Raw genomic sequence first — 18,990 nt, forward strand, 5'->3', positions numbered from 1 at the left:
AGCGGCTCGGGACCCTTCGGAGCGCGCTCGGGCCTTTCCGGAAGCGGCTCGGGACCCTTCGGAGCGCGCTCGGGCCTTTCCGGAAGCGGCTCGGGACCCTTCGGAGCGCGCTCGGGCCTTTCCGGAAGCGGCTCGGGACCCTTCGGAGCGCGCTCGGGCCTTTCCGGAAGCGGCTCGGGACCCTTCGGAGCGCGCTCGGGCACTTCCGGGAGGGGCTCGGGACTGTCCGGCGGCGGCGGCTCGGGCTCTTCCGGCAGCGGCGGGCCGGAAGCGGGGCCAGGGCCGGAAGCGGGCGCGGGGCGGCGGCGGCGCAGGGAGCAGACGGAGCCACCCGGTCCCAAGGCTTTATTGGTGCCTGTCACAGTGCGTGCGGCGCCTTAACGGGGGGCCGCGGCCCTTGGTCCCTGGCGGGGCGGCGGTGGCACCGCTAGCGGGGCTCCTCGCCGTCCCCGGTGCCATCGTTGTCGGTGCCGGTGCCGTCGGCGGAGAGGGAGCGGCGGCACGGGCCGCCCAGCACCCGCCACTGGAAGATGCTGGTGTCCTTCCCGCCCAGCGACACCAGGTGTGCGTCGTCGTGGCTGAACCGCACGTTGGTCACGTGGCTCCCGTGGCCGCCGTACACGTGGCTCGGCGCCTGCGGGCGACCCGCTCCACGTCGGCGTCGGCACCGGCACCACCGGCGGCAACGGCACCACCAACGGCACCGCCAACGGCACCACCACTGCCGACAGCAACGGCACTGCCAACGCCAACGGCACTGGCACCGCCAACGGCACCAACCGGGACTGACCGGGGTGGCCACAGTGCCCCTGACCCTCCTGGGACAGCCCAGCACCCACCTGCGCCCCGCACACACGTGTGTGGGTACGTGTACGCGGGGGCCGGACTGGTGTGTGCCGCCCCCGTGTGTGCACATGTGTGAACACGTGCTCATGGGCAGCGTGCCAGAGGTTCCCCTGTGTCCCTGCACGCGTGTAGACACGTGTACAGGGCATCTGACTGTGTCCTGGGCTCTGCTGTGCACACGCACTTGTGAACACACACACACGTGTCTCTCCAGCTCCCCGCACACGTGAACACACACACAAACATGTCTCTCCAGCTCCCTGCACATGTGAACACGCAGACATGTGTCTCCCCAGCTCCCTGCACATGTGAACACACACACACGTGTCTCCCTGGCTCCCCGCACATGTGAACACACACACACGTGTCTCCACGGCTCCCTGCACACGCGTGCTCTCCTCCGCCCTCCCCGTGCTCCCTCCTGCCGTGTGTGTTTGTGCACCAGCCCCACGGCTCCCCGTTGCACACGCACACGCGTGTTCTCTCCATGCACACGTGTGCAGCCCCTACCTCCATGTCCAGCCTGGCTGCTCCGTGTCCCCCATCCCCGTGTCCCCTCTGCACCCCCCCCCAATCTCTGTGTCCTCCCCATGGTCCCACGTCCCCCCCGTGTCCCCCATCCCCATGTCCCTGTGTCCCCTCTGTGTCCATCTGTGTGTCCTCATGTCCCATCCCTGTGTCCCCTGTCCCCCATCCCTGTGTCCCCCGTGTCCCCCATCCCCATGTCCCCTCTGCGTCCCCCCACGTCTGTGTCCTCCCCATGTCCCCTCCATGTTCCCCATCCCTGTGTCCCCCATTCCCATGTTTCCCCCAGCCCCATGTCCCTGTGTCCCCTTGTCCCCTATCCCTGTCCCCCCCGTGTCCCCCACGTCTCTGTGTCCTCCCCATGTCCCCTCCATGTCCCCCATCCCCATGACCCCCATCCCCATGTCCCTGTGTCCTCATGTCCCATCCCTGTGTCCCCCCGTCCCCCATCCCTGTGTCCCCCGTGTCCCCCGTCCCCGTGTCCCCCACGTCTCTGTGTCCTCCCCGTGTCCCCTCCGCGTCCCCCATCCCCGTGCCGCCCATCCCCATGTCCCTGTGTCCTCATGTCCCATCCCTGTGACCCCTCGTCCCCCATCCCTGTGTCCCCCGTGTCCCCCGTCCCCGTGTCCCCTCTGCGTCCCCACGTCTCTGTGTCCTCCCCGTGTCCCCTCCGCGTCCCCCATCCCCGTGCCGCCCATCCCCATGTTTCGCCCCGTCCCGGCGCCGTCCCGCGCGGACCTTGGCGCGGGCGCAGGGGTACTGGAAGAGATGGACCTTGCAGAAGTCGTCGGCCACGGCCACCACGCGCTCGTCGTGGGAGCGGCACAGCGAGTTGATGTCGGTGCCGTCGGAGCCGTCGGGCCACACGCCTGCGCGGGCGCCGTCAGCCGGGGGGGCGCGGAGGGGGCGCGGGGGGACGCGGAGGGGACACAGAGGGGACGGGGGGGATGTGGAGGGGATGGAGGGGACAAGGAGGGGATGGAGAGGGAACGAGAAGGGACGGAGGGAATGTGGAGGGGATGGAAGGGGACATGGAGAAGACGGAGGGGACGCAGGGGACGCGGAGGGGGTGAGAAGACGGAGGGGATGGAGGGAGCAGGAGAGGACGGGAGGGGACGGAGCGGATGGAGGGATGCCGGGGGCCCATGGAGGGGACGCAGAGGGGACACGGAGGGGCGGTGGAGGGGACGCGGAGGGGAGGCAAAGGGGACGCAGAGGGGACGTGGAGGAGATGGAGGGGACGCGGAGGGGACGTGGAGGGGATGGAGGGGACGCGGGGGGGGGGGGCGGCAGAGGGGACACGGAGCGGATGCGGCGGGCGGGCGCTGACCGAAGACGTGGAAGCCCAGCACGCAGGTGTAGGTGGCCCACTCGCGGTCGCGGCTCTCGAAGCGGTTGCGCAGCAGCTTGCAGCCCCCGGCGACGTCCCCTGCGCGGCGGGAAGGAGGGATGGAGGCAGGGAAGGAGGGACGGAGCCGCCGGCCGGCCGGCGCCACTGGAGCCGCCGCACTCACAGTAGAGGATCTCGTAGTCGCCCGAGTTGGACATGATGAAGCGACTGTCCTTGGACCAGTCCAGGTGCGTGATGAAGCTCGAGTGGCCCTGCGGCACGGAGCCCGTCAGCCCTGCAGGCTCCGGCACCGGAGCGGTGGGAGCGGCGGCGCCGGCGGGGACGTGGGGCCAAGCAGGGGCGTCGGAGCGAGTGGGGACACCGGAGCAAGCAGGGGCGTCGGAGCAAGTGGGAGCGTTGGAGTGAGCGGGGATGTGGGACTGAGCGGGAGCACCAGAGCAAGCAGGAGCATCGGAGCAAGCGGGAGCATTGGAGCAAGGAGTGACATTGCAGCGAGCGGGAGCATCAGGGCCAAGCAGGGATGTTGGAGGGAGCGGGAGCATTGCAGCGAGTGGGAGTGTTGGGGCCAAGCAGGGACATCGGAGCAAGCAGGAATGTCGGAGCAAGCAGGACATCAGCACCAAGCAGGAGCATTGGAGCAAGCGGGAGCTTCGGAGCGAGCGGGAGCGTTGACTGGCGCGGGGATGTCGGAGCGAGCGGGAGCATTGCAGCAAGCAGGGACGTGGGGGCGAGCGGGAGCGTCGGCCGGAGCGGGACCCTCGGGAGCAAGCAGGGACACTGGAGCCAAGCGGGGGTGTGGGAGCGAGGGGGGCCGCCGGCCGGAGCGGGGCCGCGTGCCGTGCCGTGCTGTGCCGGGGCTGCTCACCGCGCAGCGCCCGAAGCGGCTGTACTTGCGCCCGCGCTCGCCCACGCCGTAGATGTAGATGACGTTGTCGTGGGAGCCCACAGCCAGGAACTCGCCGTCTGGGCGGGAGAGGCGGGCGGTGAGGCCGGGAACGGCGCCGGGAATGAACGGCGCCGGGAACGAACGGCGCCGGGACCCACCTGGCGAGTAGCGCACCACGGAGAGCTGCTCGCCGCTGCCGTCGGCGCCGGACGCCAGCACCTGCCGCGTCTCCGCGTCCAGCACCAGCCACCTGCGGCGAGGCGGCGGGTCAGCGCGGGCGGACGCTCCGGACGCTCCGCCAGCTCCGAGCCCGCCGCTCCGCCGGGACTCACCGTCCCGTCTGCAGCCCCACGGCCACCACGTGTCCCCCGGGGTGGAAGTCGGCGCAGAGGCCGGTGTCCTGCGAGGGGGCGAGACGTCAGGGCCGGCGCCGGGGCCGGCTCCCGCTCCCGCTCCCGCTCCGGCTCCCGGCGGCACCTCCAGCGCGAGGCTCCAGGCCAGCGCGTGCTCCCGGCTGTCCCAGACGCAGAGCTGCCGGTCGTGGCCGCAGGTGAGGAAGAGGCTCCGCGACGGGTGCGTGGCCAAGCCCCAGAGCTCGTCCGTGTGGCCCTGCGGCGCCCAGAGCCCCGGTCCGTGTGCGCTCCCGCCGGGAACGGCGCCCCGGCCCCGCGTGGCCGGGTGCCCCGGGTCCGTGGATGCGCTGGCTGGGAGCAACGCCCCGGATCCGGGGTGCCCCGGCTGGGAGCAACACCCAGGATCCCTGGATCCAGGGCTGCTCTGGCCGGGAGCGACACCCAGGATCCCTGGATCCAGGGTGCCCTGGCCGGGAGCGACACCAAGGATCCCCAGATCCAGGGCTGCTCCGGCCAGGAGCGACACCCTGGATCCCCAGATCCACAGATGCTCCAGCCAGCAGCAACACCCTGGATCTGGGCTGCTCCAGCCAGAAGTGACACCCCGGATCCCCGGATTTGGGGCTGCTCCGGCCAGAAGTGACACCCCAGATCCCCGGATCCGGGGCTGCTCCAGCCAGGAGCAATGCCCCAGATCCACAGATGCTCCGGCTGGGAGCGACATCCCCAATCCCCAGCTCCGGAGCCGCTCCGGCAGGGAATGGCGCTCCCAACCCCGGCTCTGGGGCCGCTCCGTCTGGGAGCAACACCCTGGATCCCCGGCTCCGGCTCTGCTCCGCGCAGGAGTGGCGCCCCGTCTCCCGTCTCCTGTCTCCCGCCCCCGTTCCCGCCGGCACCTGGACGATGGGGGCGAAGCCGGCGGCCAGGCTGCCCCGGAGCAGCGCGTTGCGCGTGGTCCCCACCAGCAGCTCGTCCCCGGCGCCCTCCGCGATGGTCCGCACGGCGCCGAACCGCTCCGGGATCTGCGGCGGCGACGGAGCCGCGGCCGGTCACGGCACGCCGCGGCCGCTGGCCCCTTCCCGCCGGAGCGCCGGGCCCTTCCCGGCCCCTCACCTCGGCCTCGCGCAGCAGCGCCAGCGCCGGGCTCCAGAGCCGCAGGCGCCGGTCCTTGCCGCCGCCGCTGAGCACCGAGCCGTCGCCGCGCAGCCGCAGGGCGAAGACGCTGCCCTCGTGCGCCCGCGTCTGCTGCCCGATGCGGTACGTCTCTGCGGGGCGGACGCGCCGGCACGTCGGCATCCGCGGGGGCCGGCCGGCGGTCCCTCCGTCCCGCTCCGGAGTGGGGGGACGCGCGGACATGGCAGCATCCTCGCGGGCCGCCCCGTCCATCCCTCCGTCCCGCTCCAGAGCGGAGGGATGCGTGGACACAGCGGCATCTGCAGGAGCCAGCCGGCGGTCCCTCCATCCCGCTCCGGAGCGGGGGGACACGCGGACACCGCGGCATCCTCGCGGGCCGCCCCGTCCTTCCCTCCATCACGCTCCGGAGCCGGGGGACGCGCGGACACGGCAGCATCCCCGCGAGCCGTCCGTCCGTCCCCCCGTCCCATTCCGGCTCCGTGCCCGCGCGCCCGCCCTCCCTCCCGCAGGCCCCCGCGGCACCTTTGGCGCCCTGGCCGGCGGCGCGGCTCCAGGTGAGGATGTTGCCCTCGGAGTCGCCCGTCAGCACGTCGCCGGCCGCGTCGAAGATGAAGCATTGGATGAACTTGGGCTTCTTGTACTTCTGCGGGGTGACGGAGGCAGCGGGGAGACGCGGCCCGGGATGCTCCCAGTGCGGCTCCTGTCCCGGCTCCCAGCCCAGTTCCCATCCTGGCTCCCATCCCGGCAGCTCCCAGCCTGGTTCCCAGCCTGGCTCCCATCCCAGCTCTCGTTCTGGCTCCTGTCCCGGCTCCTGTCCCAGGATGTCCCCATCCTGCTCCTGCCCTGGCTCCCATCCCGGTGCCCTTCCCAGTGGTTCCCGTCCTGGAATGGCCCCATCATGATGGTTCCCATCCTGGCTCCCATCCCAGTTCCTGCCTGGTTCCTGTCCCAGTGGCTCCCATCCCGGCTCCGGCCCCGCGGCAGCAGCTCACCCCGAAGACGCCCTGCTTCTTGGTGAGCGCCGCCCCGCTCCAGGTCCAGAAGTAAACGTGGGATTTGCCGCCGGTGACGATGCTGCCGCTGTCCTGGGGGTTGAACTCCACCGTCAGCACCGACTCGTTCGTGCTCTGCGGGGGGCCGGGAGTCAGCGTCCGGGGGGCCCAGGCGTCCGGGGGGCCCAGGAGTCCGGGGGGCCCAGGCGTCCCGGGGGAGGCCCAGGCGTCCGGGGGGGCCCAGGCGTCCGAGGCGTCCCGGGGGAGGCCCAGGCGTCCGGGGGGCCCAGGCATCCGGGGGGCCCAGGCGTCCCGGGGGGGGGGGCCCAGGCGTCCGGGCGCTCACCTTGACCTCGGCCTGCTTGGTGCCGCGGGCGCAGTCCCACACCGACATCATGTGCTCGTTGGAGTCGTCGACGACGCAGAGGAAGGCGCCCTGGTCCTGGGGGCGGGCGGTGAGCGGGGGCGCAGGGGGGGGCGCGGCGGGGGGAGGCGGGGGGGGGCGCGGGGGGGACGCGGCACTCACGGCGGCGGAGAAGGCCAGCGAGCCCACCCCTCGCTCGAAGCTGCCCAGGCCGATCTGCTGCAGCGTGAGCAGCGTGGACGAGTCCCAGATGTGCACCACCGGCTGCAGCGGCTGCGGGCGCGCGGCCACGTCGCGGCAGGGACGGGAGCGTGACCCGTGCGTCCCGCCGCGCGGGGATGTGCACGTGCACCCCACCGTGCACCCCGCATCCCACCGCGCATCCTGCATCCCACTGTGCGTCCTGCTTCCCACCGTGCAGGGAGGCGCACGTGCGTCCTGCGTCCTACCGTGCATCCCACATCCCTCCACGCTGGGACACGCATGTGTCTCTCCGCGTATATCCTGCATCCCGCCACGTGGGACATGCACGTGCATCCCACATCCTGCTGTGCATCCCGCTACACAGGGACATGGATGCATCCCGCATCCCGCCGTGCATCCCTCCATGCATCCCGCATCCCACCGATGCATGCACACACATGCATCCCACATCCCACCATGCATCCCGCCTTGCCGGTACCTTGCCGTCCTTGTCAACACCGGCCGCCTGCCCGGTGGCCACGCGGACCCTGTCGGGATGCACGGAGAGGCTGCGGGGGCAGCAGGGGGGTCAGGGCCGCCATCGCCCCCGCGTCCCCACGTCCGTCCCCGCGTCCCCGGCCCGCGGCGCGGCTCACCAGCGGACGCAGTCGGTGTGGCGCAGGTAGTGGCGCTGGCGGCGGGCGGCCACGTGGTAGAGCACCACGGCGCAGGCGATGAAGTAGACCAGCTCGCCCGAGGCCAGGACGTAGAGGTTGGAGCGGCTGTCGCGGCCCCGGTAGCCGTAGCTGCAGCGCCGTCAAGGAGGGGATGCGCGGGGACGGGGATGGGGAGGGGGACGGCTCGGGGATGGGGATGCTTCAGCCCTGGGGACGGGGACACCTTGGCCCTGGGGACTTGGCCATGGGGACACCTCTGCCCCAAGGACAGGGACATCTTGGACATCTTGGCCCCAGGGATGAGGACACCTCGGGGATGGGGATGCTTCAGCCCTGGGGACACCTTGGTCACGGGGACGCCTTGGCCATGGGGACGTCTGAGCCCAGGGGATGGGGACATCTCGGACGTTTCAGCCCCGAGGACGGAAACGTCTCGGCCCTGCGGACGTCTCTGCTCCAGGGACAGGGACATCTTGGTCGTCTGGGCCCCAGGGATGGGGACGTCTCTGCCCTGGGGATGGGGATATCTCAGGGATGGGGCCGTTTTGGGGAGTTTTGGGGCCATTTGGGGCTGTTTCAGGACCATTTGGGACCATTTTGGGGCGTTTTGGGGCCATTTGGGGCTCTTTCGGGACCATTTGGGGCCATTTCGGGACATTTTGGGGCATTCTGGGGCCGTTTGGGGGCAGGATACACCCAGTCGAGCTGCAGGCGCCGGGCGGGCAGCTCCGTGCGCAGCTCCTCGTAGTTGCAGACGCCGGAGGGGATGTACATGGTGATGGGGCGCCCGCGCAGGAACATGCGGATGGACGTGCCCTCTGCGGGGACGGCGTCAGCGCGGGGGGGGGACACACAGCACCGCGTCCCCCCCCGCGTCCCCCCCGTGTCCCCGCTCACCCAGGTTGTAGGCGCTGCGGCGCGGCGTCAAGGGTCCCGGGCTGGCGCTGGGGTCCCGCAGGCGGCTGCGAGGGAAGAGCGGGCCTCAGCGGGGCTCAGCGGGGCTCAGCGGTGCCGCCGCGGGCCGGGGGGGCCCAGGGGGGATCCCACCTCTCGGAGCCACCCGCCGGCAGCAGCAGGTTGGCGGCCGATGCCGCTTTCTTGCTCAGGCGCTGCCGGGCCTTGGCCTTGTCGGGTTTGTCCGAGGAGCTGTTCCTGCGCAGCCTGTGCCGCGGACGGGGTGGGGACGGGGACGGGGGGGGACGCGGTTGGGGGTGCGCCCGCCCCAGGATCCACAGCCCCACGGGCCCCCCATGGGCCCAGGCGTCCGGGACAGCACCCCTTCCTCCCTGCCCCAACCCAGAGACCCCCCCAGTGGGCCCAGGCATCTGGGATGGCACCTCTTCCCCCCTGGGAAACCCCCTGCAGTGGGCCCAGGCGTCCGGGATGGCACCCCTTCCCCCCCAGGAGACCCCCCCCCCCATGGGCCCAGGCGTCCGGGCAGCACCCTTCCCCCCCCGACCCCCCCACGCTCTCCCAGGGGCCCAGGCGTCCTCACAGCTCCTTGCGGGGGCCCCGCAGGGCCGGGCTGGGGGCCGCAGCGGCGCCGGCACTTCCCGCCTCGGCCGGGGGCTCCGGGGGGGGCTCCGGGGAGGCCGGGGGGGGGCAGGGGGGGGACCCCGGCGGTGCCGGCTCCGTGGGGCCCCCCCGGCACCCGCCGCCCCCCGGTGCCTCCAGCTCCGTCTGCGTCGCCACGCTGACGGCGGGGCTGTGGGGGGGCCCCGCGCTGCGGACGAAGCAGACGTGAGTGGGGCCAGGCGGCCGGGGGGGTCGGGGGGGTCGGGGAGGCCGGGGGGGGCCGTACCTGGTGGTGCTGCTGAGGGGCGGCACATGCCCCATGGCGGGGTCCGCATCCGCGTCCGCGTGGGGCTCCGGGACGGCGCCGGCTGCGTCTGTGGATGAGGAGAGATGTCAAACCCCGAGAGCCAGCAGCACCCCCCCGCTGGGGCCCAGGCGTCCGGGCGCCCCCTCACCCCGGGGCCCAGGCGTCCGGGCGCCCCTCCTCACCGGGGGGCAGCGGCAGGTGCCGCTCGCAGAGGCCGAGTCTCCGCAGGGCGTCCGCCAGCGCCGCCTTCACCAGCGTCAGCTCCTGCTCCTGCGTCCGCAGCCGCTGCTCCAGGGCCGCCAGGGGCTCGGGGGCCGCGATGCCATCACCTGCGCCAGGGGGACGGGCAGGGGACAGCACGGGGACGGAATGGCAGGGGGACGGGGACGGGGACAGGAAGGGGACGGGGACGGGGACACGGATGGGGACACGGGTGGGGATGGCTCAGCAGCAGCCCGTAGCGGGCTCACGTGCTGCTGCCCAGGTGTCCGGGTGCCCCTGCTCCACCCCACGGACCCAGGCGTCCGGGTGCCACTCCTGCCCCGTGGGGGGGGCCCAGGCGTCCGGGTGGGTGCTCGTGGCTCGGGCAGGAAGCTGCCCCCCCCCTGCCCCCCCGCGGGGCCCAGGCATTCTCGGGGGGGGGGGCAGCCTGGGGCTCAGGGTGTGCAGCAGGACGCCCCCCCCCCCCCCACAGAGGCATGCCCGGGACTCCTGGGCCCCCGGGGGACCCGCGGGGTGGCACAAGGGGGCTCCCGGACGCCTGGGTGCCCCCCCGGCACCAGGAGGGCGCTGGCAGGGGAAGAGGCTCCCGGACTCCAGGGCTCGCTGGGGAGGTGGGGGGCGCCCGGACACCTGGGCCCCCCCGGGCTCGGACACCTGGGCCCCCCCCCGGGCTCAGGCATCTGGGGCCCCCCCCCCAGGCTCAGACGCCTGGGCCCCCCCGGGCTCGGACACCTGGGCCCCCCCCCCCCCGGGCTCGGGCGCCTGGCCCCTCCTCCCGGGCCCGGACGCCTGGGCCCCCCAGCCGGTCTCACCGCGGGGACCGCGCTCGGGCTCCGGCTCCGGCTGCGGCTGCATCGCGCGCGGGTGGCCGCGGCCATGCGAGGCCTCGGCCGCGGCCTCGGTCTCCGCCGCCCCAGGAAGCGCCGCGGCGCCGAGTCATTTCCCCTCGGCCGCCCCGGGCCGCTCCCGCCGCCCCCGGCCTCGCCCCGCCGCCGCCGCCGCTCCCGCCGCCGCCGCCGCCGCCCAGGGGGCCCAGGCGTCCGGCTCCGACCACCCCGGCTCCCCCCCGGCGCGCGCAGTGTTCCCCGATGCGGGGGGGGCCCCAGGTGTCCGGGTCCCCCCAGCTGTGGGAGCAGGTCCCCTATAGAGCAGGGTCCCTATGGAGCAGGGTGCTATGGAGCAGGGTCCTTATGGGGCAGAGTCCCTGTGGGGCAGGGTCTCCTATGGGGCAGGGTCTCCTACATGGCAGGTCCCTATGGGGTGGGGGGGCTGCCCCACTTCCTGGTTCGGGGCTGCCTGGCGCTGCCACCCTTCCCACCCGCGGGCCCCGGCGTCCGGGGGGCCCCGGCGCCGCACCCACGCGCCGCTTTCGGGATGAATCGGGGCGCCGCGTCCCGGCACCCCGAGCCCACAACAAAGGGCGCCAGCAGCGGCCCCAAATCATCCCGAGAGCGAAACGCCGCCCCGGCCCCGCGGCGCCGCCGCCCCCAGCCCCACAGCACCCCCGGCCCCCGCGCCGCAGCGCCCAATGGCCGCGGGGCCCAGGCGACGGGGGCCCAGGCGTCCGACACGTCAGGGCCCTGGCAGTGACAGGGACCCAGGTGTCCAGCACCCCGGGGGGGAGATGGGGGCCCAGGCATCCGGGCTGTGACGGGGGTCCGGGTGTCTGGGCACTAAACATGGCCCCGTTACCTGGGTGGGGGACCCGGGCATCTGGGCATCCCCCACCCCCTGGGCCAAGACGCGGGCCCAGGCGTCCGGGCCCTGTGCAGCCCCGCAGGGCTGGCTGGGGGGCCCAGGTGCCCGGGCGCCCTCGGCCGCCCCCGCTCTGCCCTCCCCCCGGGGGGGGGCCGGGGCAAGCGGGAGCCGTGCGGGGCCGCATCCTGCACAGTCATAGCGCAAGTGGGGCCGGGGCTGCGGCGCTGGGGAACCTCCTCCCGCGCGAGCACCGGCTCCCGCCCGGGCGAGAGGCAACGGTGACGGGCGCGAGGGGAGGCCCGGCTGCAGGTACGGCGGGCTGCCCGGACGCCTGGGCCCCGGGGCGGCAGGGCCAAGCGGGGGCACCCAGACGCCTGGGTCCCCAGGGTGGCGGGGCTGAGCAGGGGCGCCCGGACGCCTGGGCCCCATGAGGGCGGCGGGAGGCTCTCGGGGGCGTCGGCAGCGCTGATCCCGACAGGGCCCCAGCGGAGTCGGATCCCCCCCTGGCGCCGGGGCAAGAGCGGAACCGCCCCTAACCCCCCTGGGGCAGAAGCCAACATCCCCCGGGGGCAGGTAATGCCCGTGCAGGGCCAGGGCAGGAGCGAAGGGCTGCCCGGACGCCTGGGCCCCTGGGGGGTGACGATGTCCATGGGATGGAGAAGGGCAGCCGGGACGCCTGGGTCCCCTGGGGGGCGGTGAGGTCTATGGGATAGAGGAGGGCAGCCCGGACGCCGGGGCCCTCGAGTGAGTGGGGGTGCTGGGGTGGCGCAGATGCCCGAGGGGGAGCGGGGTGCGCAGGGCACTTGGACGCTGGGGCCCTCGGGTGCGTGGGGACCCCCCCGCACCCCGGATGCCGTCGGCACCAGCACCTGCTTTCCGCCCGCGGGAGAGAAGCGGGTGCCGGCGGTGGTGGGGCAGGAAGCTGGGGGGGGGGAGGGAGGCGGGTGGGGGGTCCGCGCACCGGGCCCGGACGCCTGGGCCCCCGGCCTCCCGCCCGCCTCCCCTGCAGCACCATGGAGCCGCCACCACCGGGACCCTTCGGCCCCCTGTTCGGCACCGCCGGCCCCTTCCCGGCGCCAGGGCAGCCGCTGTGGCCCCCCCCGGGGCCCCCCCCGGCCCCGCCGCCGCCACCCCCCCCGGCGCCTGGACCCCTTCGGCCAGGCCTTTCCCCACCGCCTGCCTGGCGGGGCCTGGGGGGCCCCGGCGTCCGGGCAGCCGGGCTACCTGCCGCTGCCCTATGGCGGCCCCCCCCCCCGAGGAGCCCCCCCCGGCCTGCCTCTACCAGGAGCTGCAGCTGCCGCCCTTCCCGGGCCCAGGTGAGCGCCGGGGCGCCCGGACGCCTGGGCCCGCTGCTCCTCCTTGGGGGGGGGGGGGGGGGCTGGGTGCAGCCCTGACCCCCCCCATCCCTGTCCCCCCCCGACGCAGCCCCGCAGGTGCTGGGGGGGGCCGAGAGCTTCGCCGGACTCCTGGGCCCCCCAGACTGGGGCCCGGACAGTGCTCGGTGCTTCCAGGTGAGCCGGGCCGGGAGCGGCGGGTGGTCCGCGCCCGGACGCCTGGGCCCCTGAGGAGGCAGCCCGGACGCCTGGGCCCTGCCCGCGCCTCACCCGTCGCTCCGGCAGGACCCCGAGCCGCCCTTCGGCGGCTTCGCGCTGTGGCCGGCGGCGGCCGCGGGGGAGCCGTCGGGCAGCAGCGCTGCGGCCGCGCCGGGCTGGGAGCCCCCCGGGGCCGGGGCCGCCGGCACCCCCCAGGTGAGCGGAGTGCCAGGACGCCTGGGCCCCGGCAGGGCTCGAGGACCCCGGACGCCTGGGCCCCTGGAGGGTGGCAGGAGCTGGGGACGCCCGGGTCCCCCGGGGGGCTCTGGGCGCCCTGGACGCCTGGGCCCACGGCGGGGCCGTGACCCTCCTCCCCGCGTCCCGCAGGTGCCGCCGACGGCCGCCCGGTTCCGGAGCCGCCTGGGCCTGTGTGGGGGCCCCCCCCGGTACCGGCCGGCCCCCATGCTGGACCCGGGGCGCCGGGGCACCGGCCTCTTCGAGCCGCCGCCGCCGGGTGGGTGCCGCGTCCCCCCCCCATCCGCCCCCCCCTGCGCCCCCCCCCATCCCGCCGCTGACGGCTCCTCTCGCTTCTGCGCAGGCGACGAGGCTGAAACGCCGCCGCCGCCGCCGCCGCGCCCGTGAGTGGGGCGGCCGTGGGGAGGGGAGGGGGGGGTCCGTCCGCGGCGGGACGGGGGGGTCCCATCGCCGCCCCCCCCCCCCACGCGCCGCTGTCGCCCGCAGGCGCATCAACGTGGGCCCCGGGTTCCAGGCGGCGGTGCCGGCGGCGGCTGCGCGGGAGGGCGGCCGGGCGCCCCGGGAGAGGCCGCGGGCCCAGCTGGCCTGGCGGCCGTGGCCGGGGCTGGCGCGGGCCGGCGAGGCGCGGCGAGGTGAGTGGTGGCGGTGGCGGCGGGGGGGGGGGGGGGACGGACGCGGTGGCCGGGGGGGGGACACGACGACGAGGGGACGCGGCGGCGGCGGCGGCGGCGACCCCCCCCCAACGGCGGCACCGTCCCCGCAGTGGAGGCGCTGCTCGACCTGGCCTGCTCCAGCGCCCTGCCCGGCGGCGGCACCAACCGCGAGCTGGCGCTGCACTGCCTGGCGCGGGCCGGCGGCAGCCTCACGGTAAGGGGGGGCCGGGGGGGGCGGATGGGCGGACGGACGGACAGATGGACTGACCCCGCGTCCCCCCCCCATGTCCCCCCGTCCCCAGGGCGCCCTGGAGCTGCTGCTGCTGGGGACGCCGGCCTGGCCGCCCGGGCACCCGCTGGCCACCTACCGCTACACTGGTGAGCGCCGGGGGGGCCGGGGGGGTTCTGGGGGGAATCCAGGGGGGTCTGGGAGGGTCCAGGGGGGTCTGGGGGGGTCCAGGAAGGTCTGGGAGAATCCAGGAGGATCTGGGGGGGTCCAGGGGGGTCTGGGGGGGTCCAGGAAGGTCTGGGAGAATCCAGGAGGATCTGGGGGGGTCCAGGAGGATCTGGGGGGGTCCAGGGGGGTCTGGGGGGGTCCAGATTCCCCCGACCCCCCCCCCCCAGCACACCAGCTCTGCACTGCTGAGCACTGGGGGGGGATTCAGCAGGATCCAGTTGGGGATCTGGGGGGGTCCAAGTGGATCTGGGCCCCCCCAGCCTCCCCCGTGCACCCGCTGGCCACCTACTGCCATGCTGGTGGATGCCAGGGGGGGATCCGGCAGGATCCAGGGGGATCCGGGGGGGATCCAGTAGGATCCAGGGGGATCCAGACCCCCCCAGACCCCCCCCGGGCACCCGCTGGCCGACTACTGCTACACTGCTGAGTGCCAGGAGGATCTGGGGAGGGATCCGGGGGGATCCTGGGGGGATCCAGCTGGATCTGGACCCCCCTGAGCCCCCCCTGCACCTGCACTGATCCCCCACCGCTACGCCGGTGAGGGCCAGGGGGGATCCATCAGGATCCAGGGGGATCCAGGTACCCCCCGACCCCCCTCCCCACGCTCACTGGACACCTACCGCTATGCTGGTGAGGGTGGGGGGGATCTGGGGGGGATCCAGGGGGGGATCCAAGGGGATCCAGCCCCCCCCGGCCCCCCCCCCCCCGCAGGCAGCGACGCCTGGACCCCCCAGGAGCGGCGGCTCTTCGCCAAGGCGCTGGCCCGGCACGGGAAGGACTTTGCCCGGATCCAGCAGGCGGTGAGAGCGCGGGGGGGGGGGAATCTGGCTGGGGGGGGGATTTCGGCCGGGGGGGCCCCGCTCACCGTCCCCCCGTCCCCCCCCCCCAGGTGCCCTCCAAGCGGCTGCCGCAGTGCGTCGAGTTTTACTACCTGCACAAGCGGCGGCTAGGCCGGGCGCGGAGGCAGGTACGGGGGGGTCTGGGGGGGTCGGTGGGGGCCCGGGGGGGCCACAGGTCCACCACCACCCCCCCCTGCTGCCGCTCTCCATCCCAGGCGCCGCCCGGCCCCGAGGCCCCCCCGGACGCGGCCCCCGGCTCCCGCTTCCCCTGCCGGCTCTGCGGCAAGTGAGTGCGCGGCGGCGGTGAGGGGGGGGACACGCGGCCGGGACCCCCCCCGGCTCCCGCTGACCCCCCCGATCCGCCAGGACCTTCCTCAAGGTGAAGAGCCGCAACGCCCACATGAAGATCCACCGGCAGCCGGGGGGCTGGGGGGGGCCCCCGCTGCCGCCGCCGCCCCCCCCGGCCTGGCCCCCGGCCCCTGTGTGTGCCGCGGGGGGGGCCGCCGGCGCGGGGCAGCTCTTCGCCTGAGGCCTGGCCCCCCCCCGGCACCCCCCGCCCCCTTCCCGGGCCGCCGCGTCCCATCACACGGCCGAGGAGGGAGCCGGCAGTTTATTGCGGAGGAGACGCGCGGGGCTGGAACCGGGAAAGGGGCTTTGGACACGGCTGGGCCCCCCCGGCGTGCGGGGAGGGGGGGGCCACAGCCCAATAAATAAATCAGAGCGGCGCCGCGGTGTGTCCCTGCGTCCGGAGCATCCCTGCGTCTGGAGCGTCCATGCGTCCGGCACGTCCCCGCGTCCGGTTTGTGGCACATCGCCATCTCCGGCGCGTCCTCGTGCCGCTGCATCCCCGTGTCCGGCACATCCCCGTCTCCGATATGTACCTGTCCCTGGCGCGTCCCCGTGTCCCGTGCATCCCCGTGTCCGGCACATCCCCGTCTCCGATATGTACCTATCCCTGGCGCGTCCCCGTGTCCTGTGCATCCCTGTGTCCGGCTAACCCCGTGTCCTCGCATTTGGCACATCCCCGTATCCAGTGTGTCCCCATCTCTGGGGCATCCCTGCGTCTGGCACGTCCCTGTCTCCAGTGCGTCTCCGTCTTTGGCACGTCTCCGCATCCGGCGCGTCTCCGTGTCCAGCACGTCCCCGTCTCCGGCGCGTTCCCGTCTCCGGCGCCGCCGCCGTCGCTCACACCTCCACGTGGGGGTCGGAGCCGAGCCCCTCTCGCTGCAGCTGCTCCTCCTGCCGCATCTTGGGCTTCTCGGTGCGCGTGTGCCACACCAGCACCTGCAGGGACAGTGACGGTTAACGTGGGCCCCGGCGTCCGGGCGGCGCGGCACGGCACAACACGGCACAGCGCGGCGCGGCGCGCTCACCCGCGTGCAGTTGTCGGCCTTGGGCTCCAGCTGCTCGCGGGAGACGAGGTGGCGCAGCAGGCTGCTCTCCAGGTAGCCGCGCTCGGCGCGCGGGTCGAAGCGGGCGCCGGGCCGGGCCAGCAGCAGCCGCAGGGCCACGGCGAAGCCGGCCATGTCCAGCGGGAAGGGCCGCTCGGGCTTCCAGGCCGCGTGGAAACCCACCACGCGGCCCCGCTCCACCAGCGGCCGCTCGAAGCGCAGGCCGCCCACCAGCCCCACCGGCCACACCGCCACGCGCCGGGTGCTGCGCATCTGCGGCGGGAGGCGGACGGTGAGGCGGCGCGAGGGGGCGATGCCGCTGTCCCCGCCGCGCCGCCGCCGTCCCCGCCGCGCCGCCCACCTCGTCGAAGAGCCGCAGGCTGTAGGTGTTGTCGTCGTCGGCGAAGTAGACGACGGCGGGCTCGGCGGGCGCCCGCGTGTCGCGCAGCCACTGGAGCGCGCGGTTGCGCTGCTCGGCGCCGCGCGGCCGCAGCCAGGCCGGGTCGCCGGGGCGGCGCCGGCGCTCGGGCGCCGTGGGCGCGTGCAGGTGGGTGAAGCGCAGCCCGCTCTGCGCCAGCAGCGAGGCCACCAGCGCCGAGGGCGCCGCCGCGTCCTCCACCACCACCCAATGCAGCTTGGGCACGTGCAGCAGTGTCTGCGACAGCCGCACCAGCTCCGCCTTCTGCACCAGCCTGCGGGCGGCGGCGCCTCAGGGCCCGGCCGGGGGGGGGGGAACGCGGGGGGCATTGCGGGGGGGCATCACGGGGCTCTGGGGTGCCCCGCGGGGCCGGGGGGGGCTGTGGGGAGCCAGGCCGGGCTGTAGGGGGCTGTGGGGGAGCTGGATAAGGCCGTGGGGGGCCCCATGGGGCTGGGGGGGGCCGTAGAGGCTCACCTGGTGTAGCTGGGGGGCTGGGGGGGGCCATGGGGGTCTCATCTGGGGTAGGTGGGGGGCCATGGGGGGCCACAGGGACTCACCTGGCGTAGCTGGGGGGCTGGGGGGGGCTATAAGGGGCTGGGGAGGCAGCAGGGACTCACCTGGCATAGGTGGGGGGCCGTGGGGGGCTATAGGGGGCCGGGGAGGCAGCAGGGACTCACCTGGCGTAGGTGGGGGGCCGGGGGGGGCTATAGGGGGCAATGGGGGGCTGTGAGGACTCACCTGGCATAGGTGGGGGTCACCACGTAGATGGTAGGCAGCTCCGGGGGCAGCTCCGGGGGGATCGGCCCCGGGGGGGGCGGCCGGGAGCCTCCCGGGCTGGGCGGGCGCTGCCCCCCGCGCGGTTCGGGGCCCCCCGGCCCGGCCCCCCCCCGCTGGCGCCGCTGCCGGCAGTCGCAAGGCTGCCCTGGGGGCGCGGGGGGGTCACCAACCCCGGCGGGGGGCACCGGGGGCACCGGGGCAGCCGGAGGGGGCCGTCGGGGACCCCCGGGGGGCAGATTGGGGGGGACCGGGGACCCTGGGGTGGTGGGATGGGGCAGTTGGGAGCACCGGGGTGGGTCAATCAGGGACCCTGGGGCAATTTAGGACCCCAAAATGGGGGGACGGGGCAGTTGGGGACCCCAGGGGGGCAGATTGAGGGGGACCAGGAACCCCGGGGCGGTGGGACGGGGCAGTTGGGGACCCTGAGATGGGGGAACAGGGCAGTTGGGGGCCCCAGGATGGGGAATCAGGGACCCCGGGGCAGTTGAGGACCCCAAAATGGGGGGACGGGGCAGTCGGGAACCCTGGGGGGGCAGATTAGGGGGGACCCCGGGGTGGTGGGACGGGGCAGTTGGGGACCCCATGGTGGGGCAATCGGGGACCCGGGGCAGTTGAGGACCCCGAGACGGGGGGACAGGGCAGTCGGGGACCCCCGGGTGTCCCCATGGCCCTGGCGGTGCCCAGTTGACCCCAGTTGCCCCCAGTCGTCCCCAGTCGTCCCCCATCGCCCCCAGTTGCCCCCCGTCGCCCCTGGACCTCACCGAGCTGCAGCAGGGCGTAGAGCAGCCCCCCCAGGGAGGCGAGGAAGTAGGCGACGAAGACGTTCCTCAGCTTCAGCCTCATGGCGGCGCCGGGGCTGGGGGCGGCCGCTGTGGGGGGGGCTTGGCGGACCTGGCCCCCCCGCGGCGCCCAGTGCTCCCAGTGCCCCCCCCCCGCGGCGCCCAGTGCTCCCAGTGCCCCCCCCGCTGCTCCCAGTGCCCCCAGTGCCCCCCCGCGGCTCCCAGTGCCCCTCAGCACCTCCCCAGTGCCCCCAGTGCCCCCCCCCGCGGCGCCCAGTGCTCTCAGTGTCCCCCCCGGCTCCCAGTGCCCCCAGTGCCCCCCCGGCACCCAGTGCCCCTCAGCACCTCCCCAGTGCCCCCAGTGCCCCCCGCCGCGGCTTCCAGGGACCCCCCCGCGGCTCCCAGTACTCCCAGGGCTCTCCCAGTACCTCCTCCAACGCCCCCAGTGCTCCCAGCCCCCCCAGCACTCCCAATATCCCCCCAGTACCCTCCAGCAGCCCCCCAGCGCTCCCGGTGCTCCCAGCCCCGCCCCGCCGGGCCCGTTTCCATGGCGACCGCGGCGAGGGCGGGAGCGCGGACGTGGCGCTGTCGCCATGGAGACGGCGCGGCGCCGGGGGGGGGAGGCGGGGGCGGCGCCGCCGGGACTCACGGGGCGGCGGCGGCGGCAGCAGCGGCGGGGCCTGGCCGGGCCGGAGGGTCTGACCGGAGCGGAGAGGAACGGACCGGGCCGGGACCGGGGCCGCCGCGCTCGCGCAGCCTCCGCCGGGCCCGTCCACGGCACTTCCGGTCCCCTCCCCCGCTCCGCTCCGGGCCGCTTCCGCCCGGGGTCCGTCCCC

General features: G+C 75.0%; 3 protein-coding genes across 7 annotated transcripts; 1 reads left to right on the forward strand and 2 right to left on the reverse strand.

The window, feature by feature from the left end:
- Nucleotides 1-330: 330 nt before the first annotated feature.
- On the reverse strand, nucleotides 331-10,300 carry EML3 (EMAP like 3). 2 transcript variants are annotated; one of them, XM_067314827.1, is made up of 23 exons: nucleotides 10,168-10,299; nucleotides 9,316-9,462; nucleotides 9,113-9,200; nucleotides 8,807-9,034; nucleotides 8,359-8,472; nucleotides 8,209-8,273; nucleotides 8,006-8,129; nucleotides 7,291-7,440; nucleotides 7,134-7,203; nucleotides 6,614-6,724; nucleotides 6,434-6,529; nucleotides 6,088-6,222; nucleotides 5,618-5,738; nucleotides 5,075-5,226; nucleotides 4,858-4,983; nucleotides 4,086-4,217; nucleotides 3,941-4,008; nucleotides 3,767-3,858; nucleotides 3,588-3,685; nucleotides 2,886-2,973; nucleotides 2,702-2,800; nucleotides 2,110-2,240; nucleotides 331-634 (listed from the first exon to the last, which is right to left on the reverse strand). In XM_067314827.1, exons 1-23 carry the CDS (start codon nucleotides 10,208-10,210, stop codon nucleotides 428-430), a joined length of 2,685 nt encoding a protein of 894 aa, XP_067170928.1. In that variant the 5' UTR covers nucleotides 10,211-10,299; the 3' UTR covers nucleotides 331-427. The 2 variants fall into 2 exon arrangements, with proteins under 2 accessions (XP_067170928.1, XP_067170929.1); XM_067314828.1 differs by lacking the exon at nucleotides 6,614-6,724 and having other exon boundaries at nucleotides 10,168-10,300.
- Nucleotides 10,301-12,290: 1,990 nt separating this feature from the next.
- Nucleotides 12,291-15,318, forward strand: LOC136995070 (zinc finger protein 541-like). Its single transcript, XM_067314775.1, has 11 exons — nucleotides 12,291-12,369; nucleotides 12,479-12,564; nucleotides 12,973-13,099; nucleotides 13,184-13,223; nucleotides 13,327-13,472; nucleotides 13,604-13,707; nucleotides 13,796-13,871; nucleotides 14,662-14,750; nucleotides 14,840-14,917; nucleotides 15,005-15,075; nucleotides 15,156-15,318. Exons 1-11 carry the CDS (start codon nucleotides 12,291-12,293, stop codon nucleotides 15,316-15,318), a joined length of 1,059 nt encoding a protein of 352 aa, XP_067170876.1.
- Nucleotides 15,319-15,384: 66 nt separating this feature from the next.
- B3GAT3 (beta-1,3-glucuronyltransferase 3) lies at nucleotides 15,385-18,956 on the reverse strand. Of its 4 annotated transcripts, none has more exons than XM_067314849.1 (6): nucleotides 18,804-18,956; nucleotides 18,137-18,231; nucleotides 17,337-17,520; nucleotides 16,542-16,872; nucleotides 16,163-16,453; nucleotides 15,385-16,073 (listed from the first exon to the last, which is right to left on the reverse strand). In XM_067314849.1, exons 2-6 carry the CDS (start codon nucleotides 18,216-18,218, stop codon nucleotides 15,975-15,977), a joined length of 987 nt encoding a protein of 328 aa, XP_067170950.1. In that variant the 5' UTR covers nucleotides 18,219-18,231; nucleotides 18,804-18,956; the 3' UTR covers nucleotides 15,385-15,974. The 4 variants fall into 4 exon arrangements, with proteins under 4 accessions (XP_067170950.1, XP_067170951.1, XP_067170948.1 ...); XM_067314850.1 differs by having other exon boundaries at nucleotides 18,137-18,244; XM_067314847.1 differs by lacking the exon at nucleotides 18,804-18,956 and adding an exon at nucleotides 18,642-18,770.
- Between the last annotated feature and the right edge of the window lie 34 nt (nucleotides 18,957-18,990).

This window comes from Apteryx mantelli, chromosome 37 (assembly GCF_036417845.1).
Source record: "Apteryx mantelli isolate bAptMan1 chromosome 37, bAptMan1.hap1, whole genome shotgun sequence".
Classification (NCBI taxonomy): domain Eukaryota; kingdom Metazoa; phylum Chordata; class Aves; order Apterygiformes; family Apterygidae; genus Apteryx; species Apteryx mantelli.

Coding starts and splice junctions, on each gene's coding strand:
- EML3 (XM_067314827.1), bottom strand. CDS start 10,210: ATGCAGCCGCAGCCGGAGCCGGAGCCCGAGCGCGGTCCCCGCG. Junction 9,035..9,112: donor CCCCTCAGCAGCACCACCAG/GTACGGCCCCCC, acceptor CTTCGTCCGCAG/CGCGGGGCCCCCCCACAGCC. Junction 6,530..6,613: donor CGCTGGCCTTCTCCGCCGCC/GTGAGTGCCGCG, acceptor GCCCGCCCCCAG/GACCAGGGCGCCTTCCTCTG.
- LOC136995070 (XM_067314775.1), top strand. CDS start 12,291: ATGGCGGCCCCCCCCCCCGAGGAGCCCCCCCCGGCCTGCCTCTACCAG. Junction 14,751..14,839: donor TTGCCCGGATCCAGCAGGCG/GTGAGAGCGCGG, acceptor CCCCCCCCCCAG/GTGCCCTCCAAGCGGCTGCC. Junction 15,076..15,155: donor CCCTGCCGGCTCTGCGGCAA/GTGAGTGCGCGG, acceptor CCGATCCGCCAG/GACCTTCCTCAAGGTGAAGA.
- B3GAT3 (XM_067314847.1), bottom strand. CDS start 18,703: ATGGAAACGGGCCCGGCGGGGCGGGGCTGGGAGCACCGGGAGCGCTGG. Junction 17,521..18,136: donor CTACGCCCTGCTGCAGCTCG/GTGAGGTCCAGG, acceptor CCGCGCCCCCAG/GGCAGCCTTGCGACTGCCGG. Junction 16,873..17,336: donor GTGACCCCCACCTATGCCAG/GTGAGTCCTCAC, acceptor CGCCGCCCGCAG/GCTGGTGCAGAAGGCGGAGC.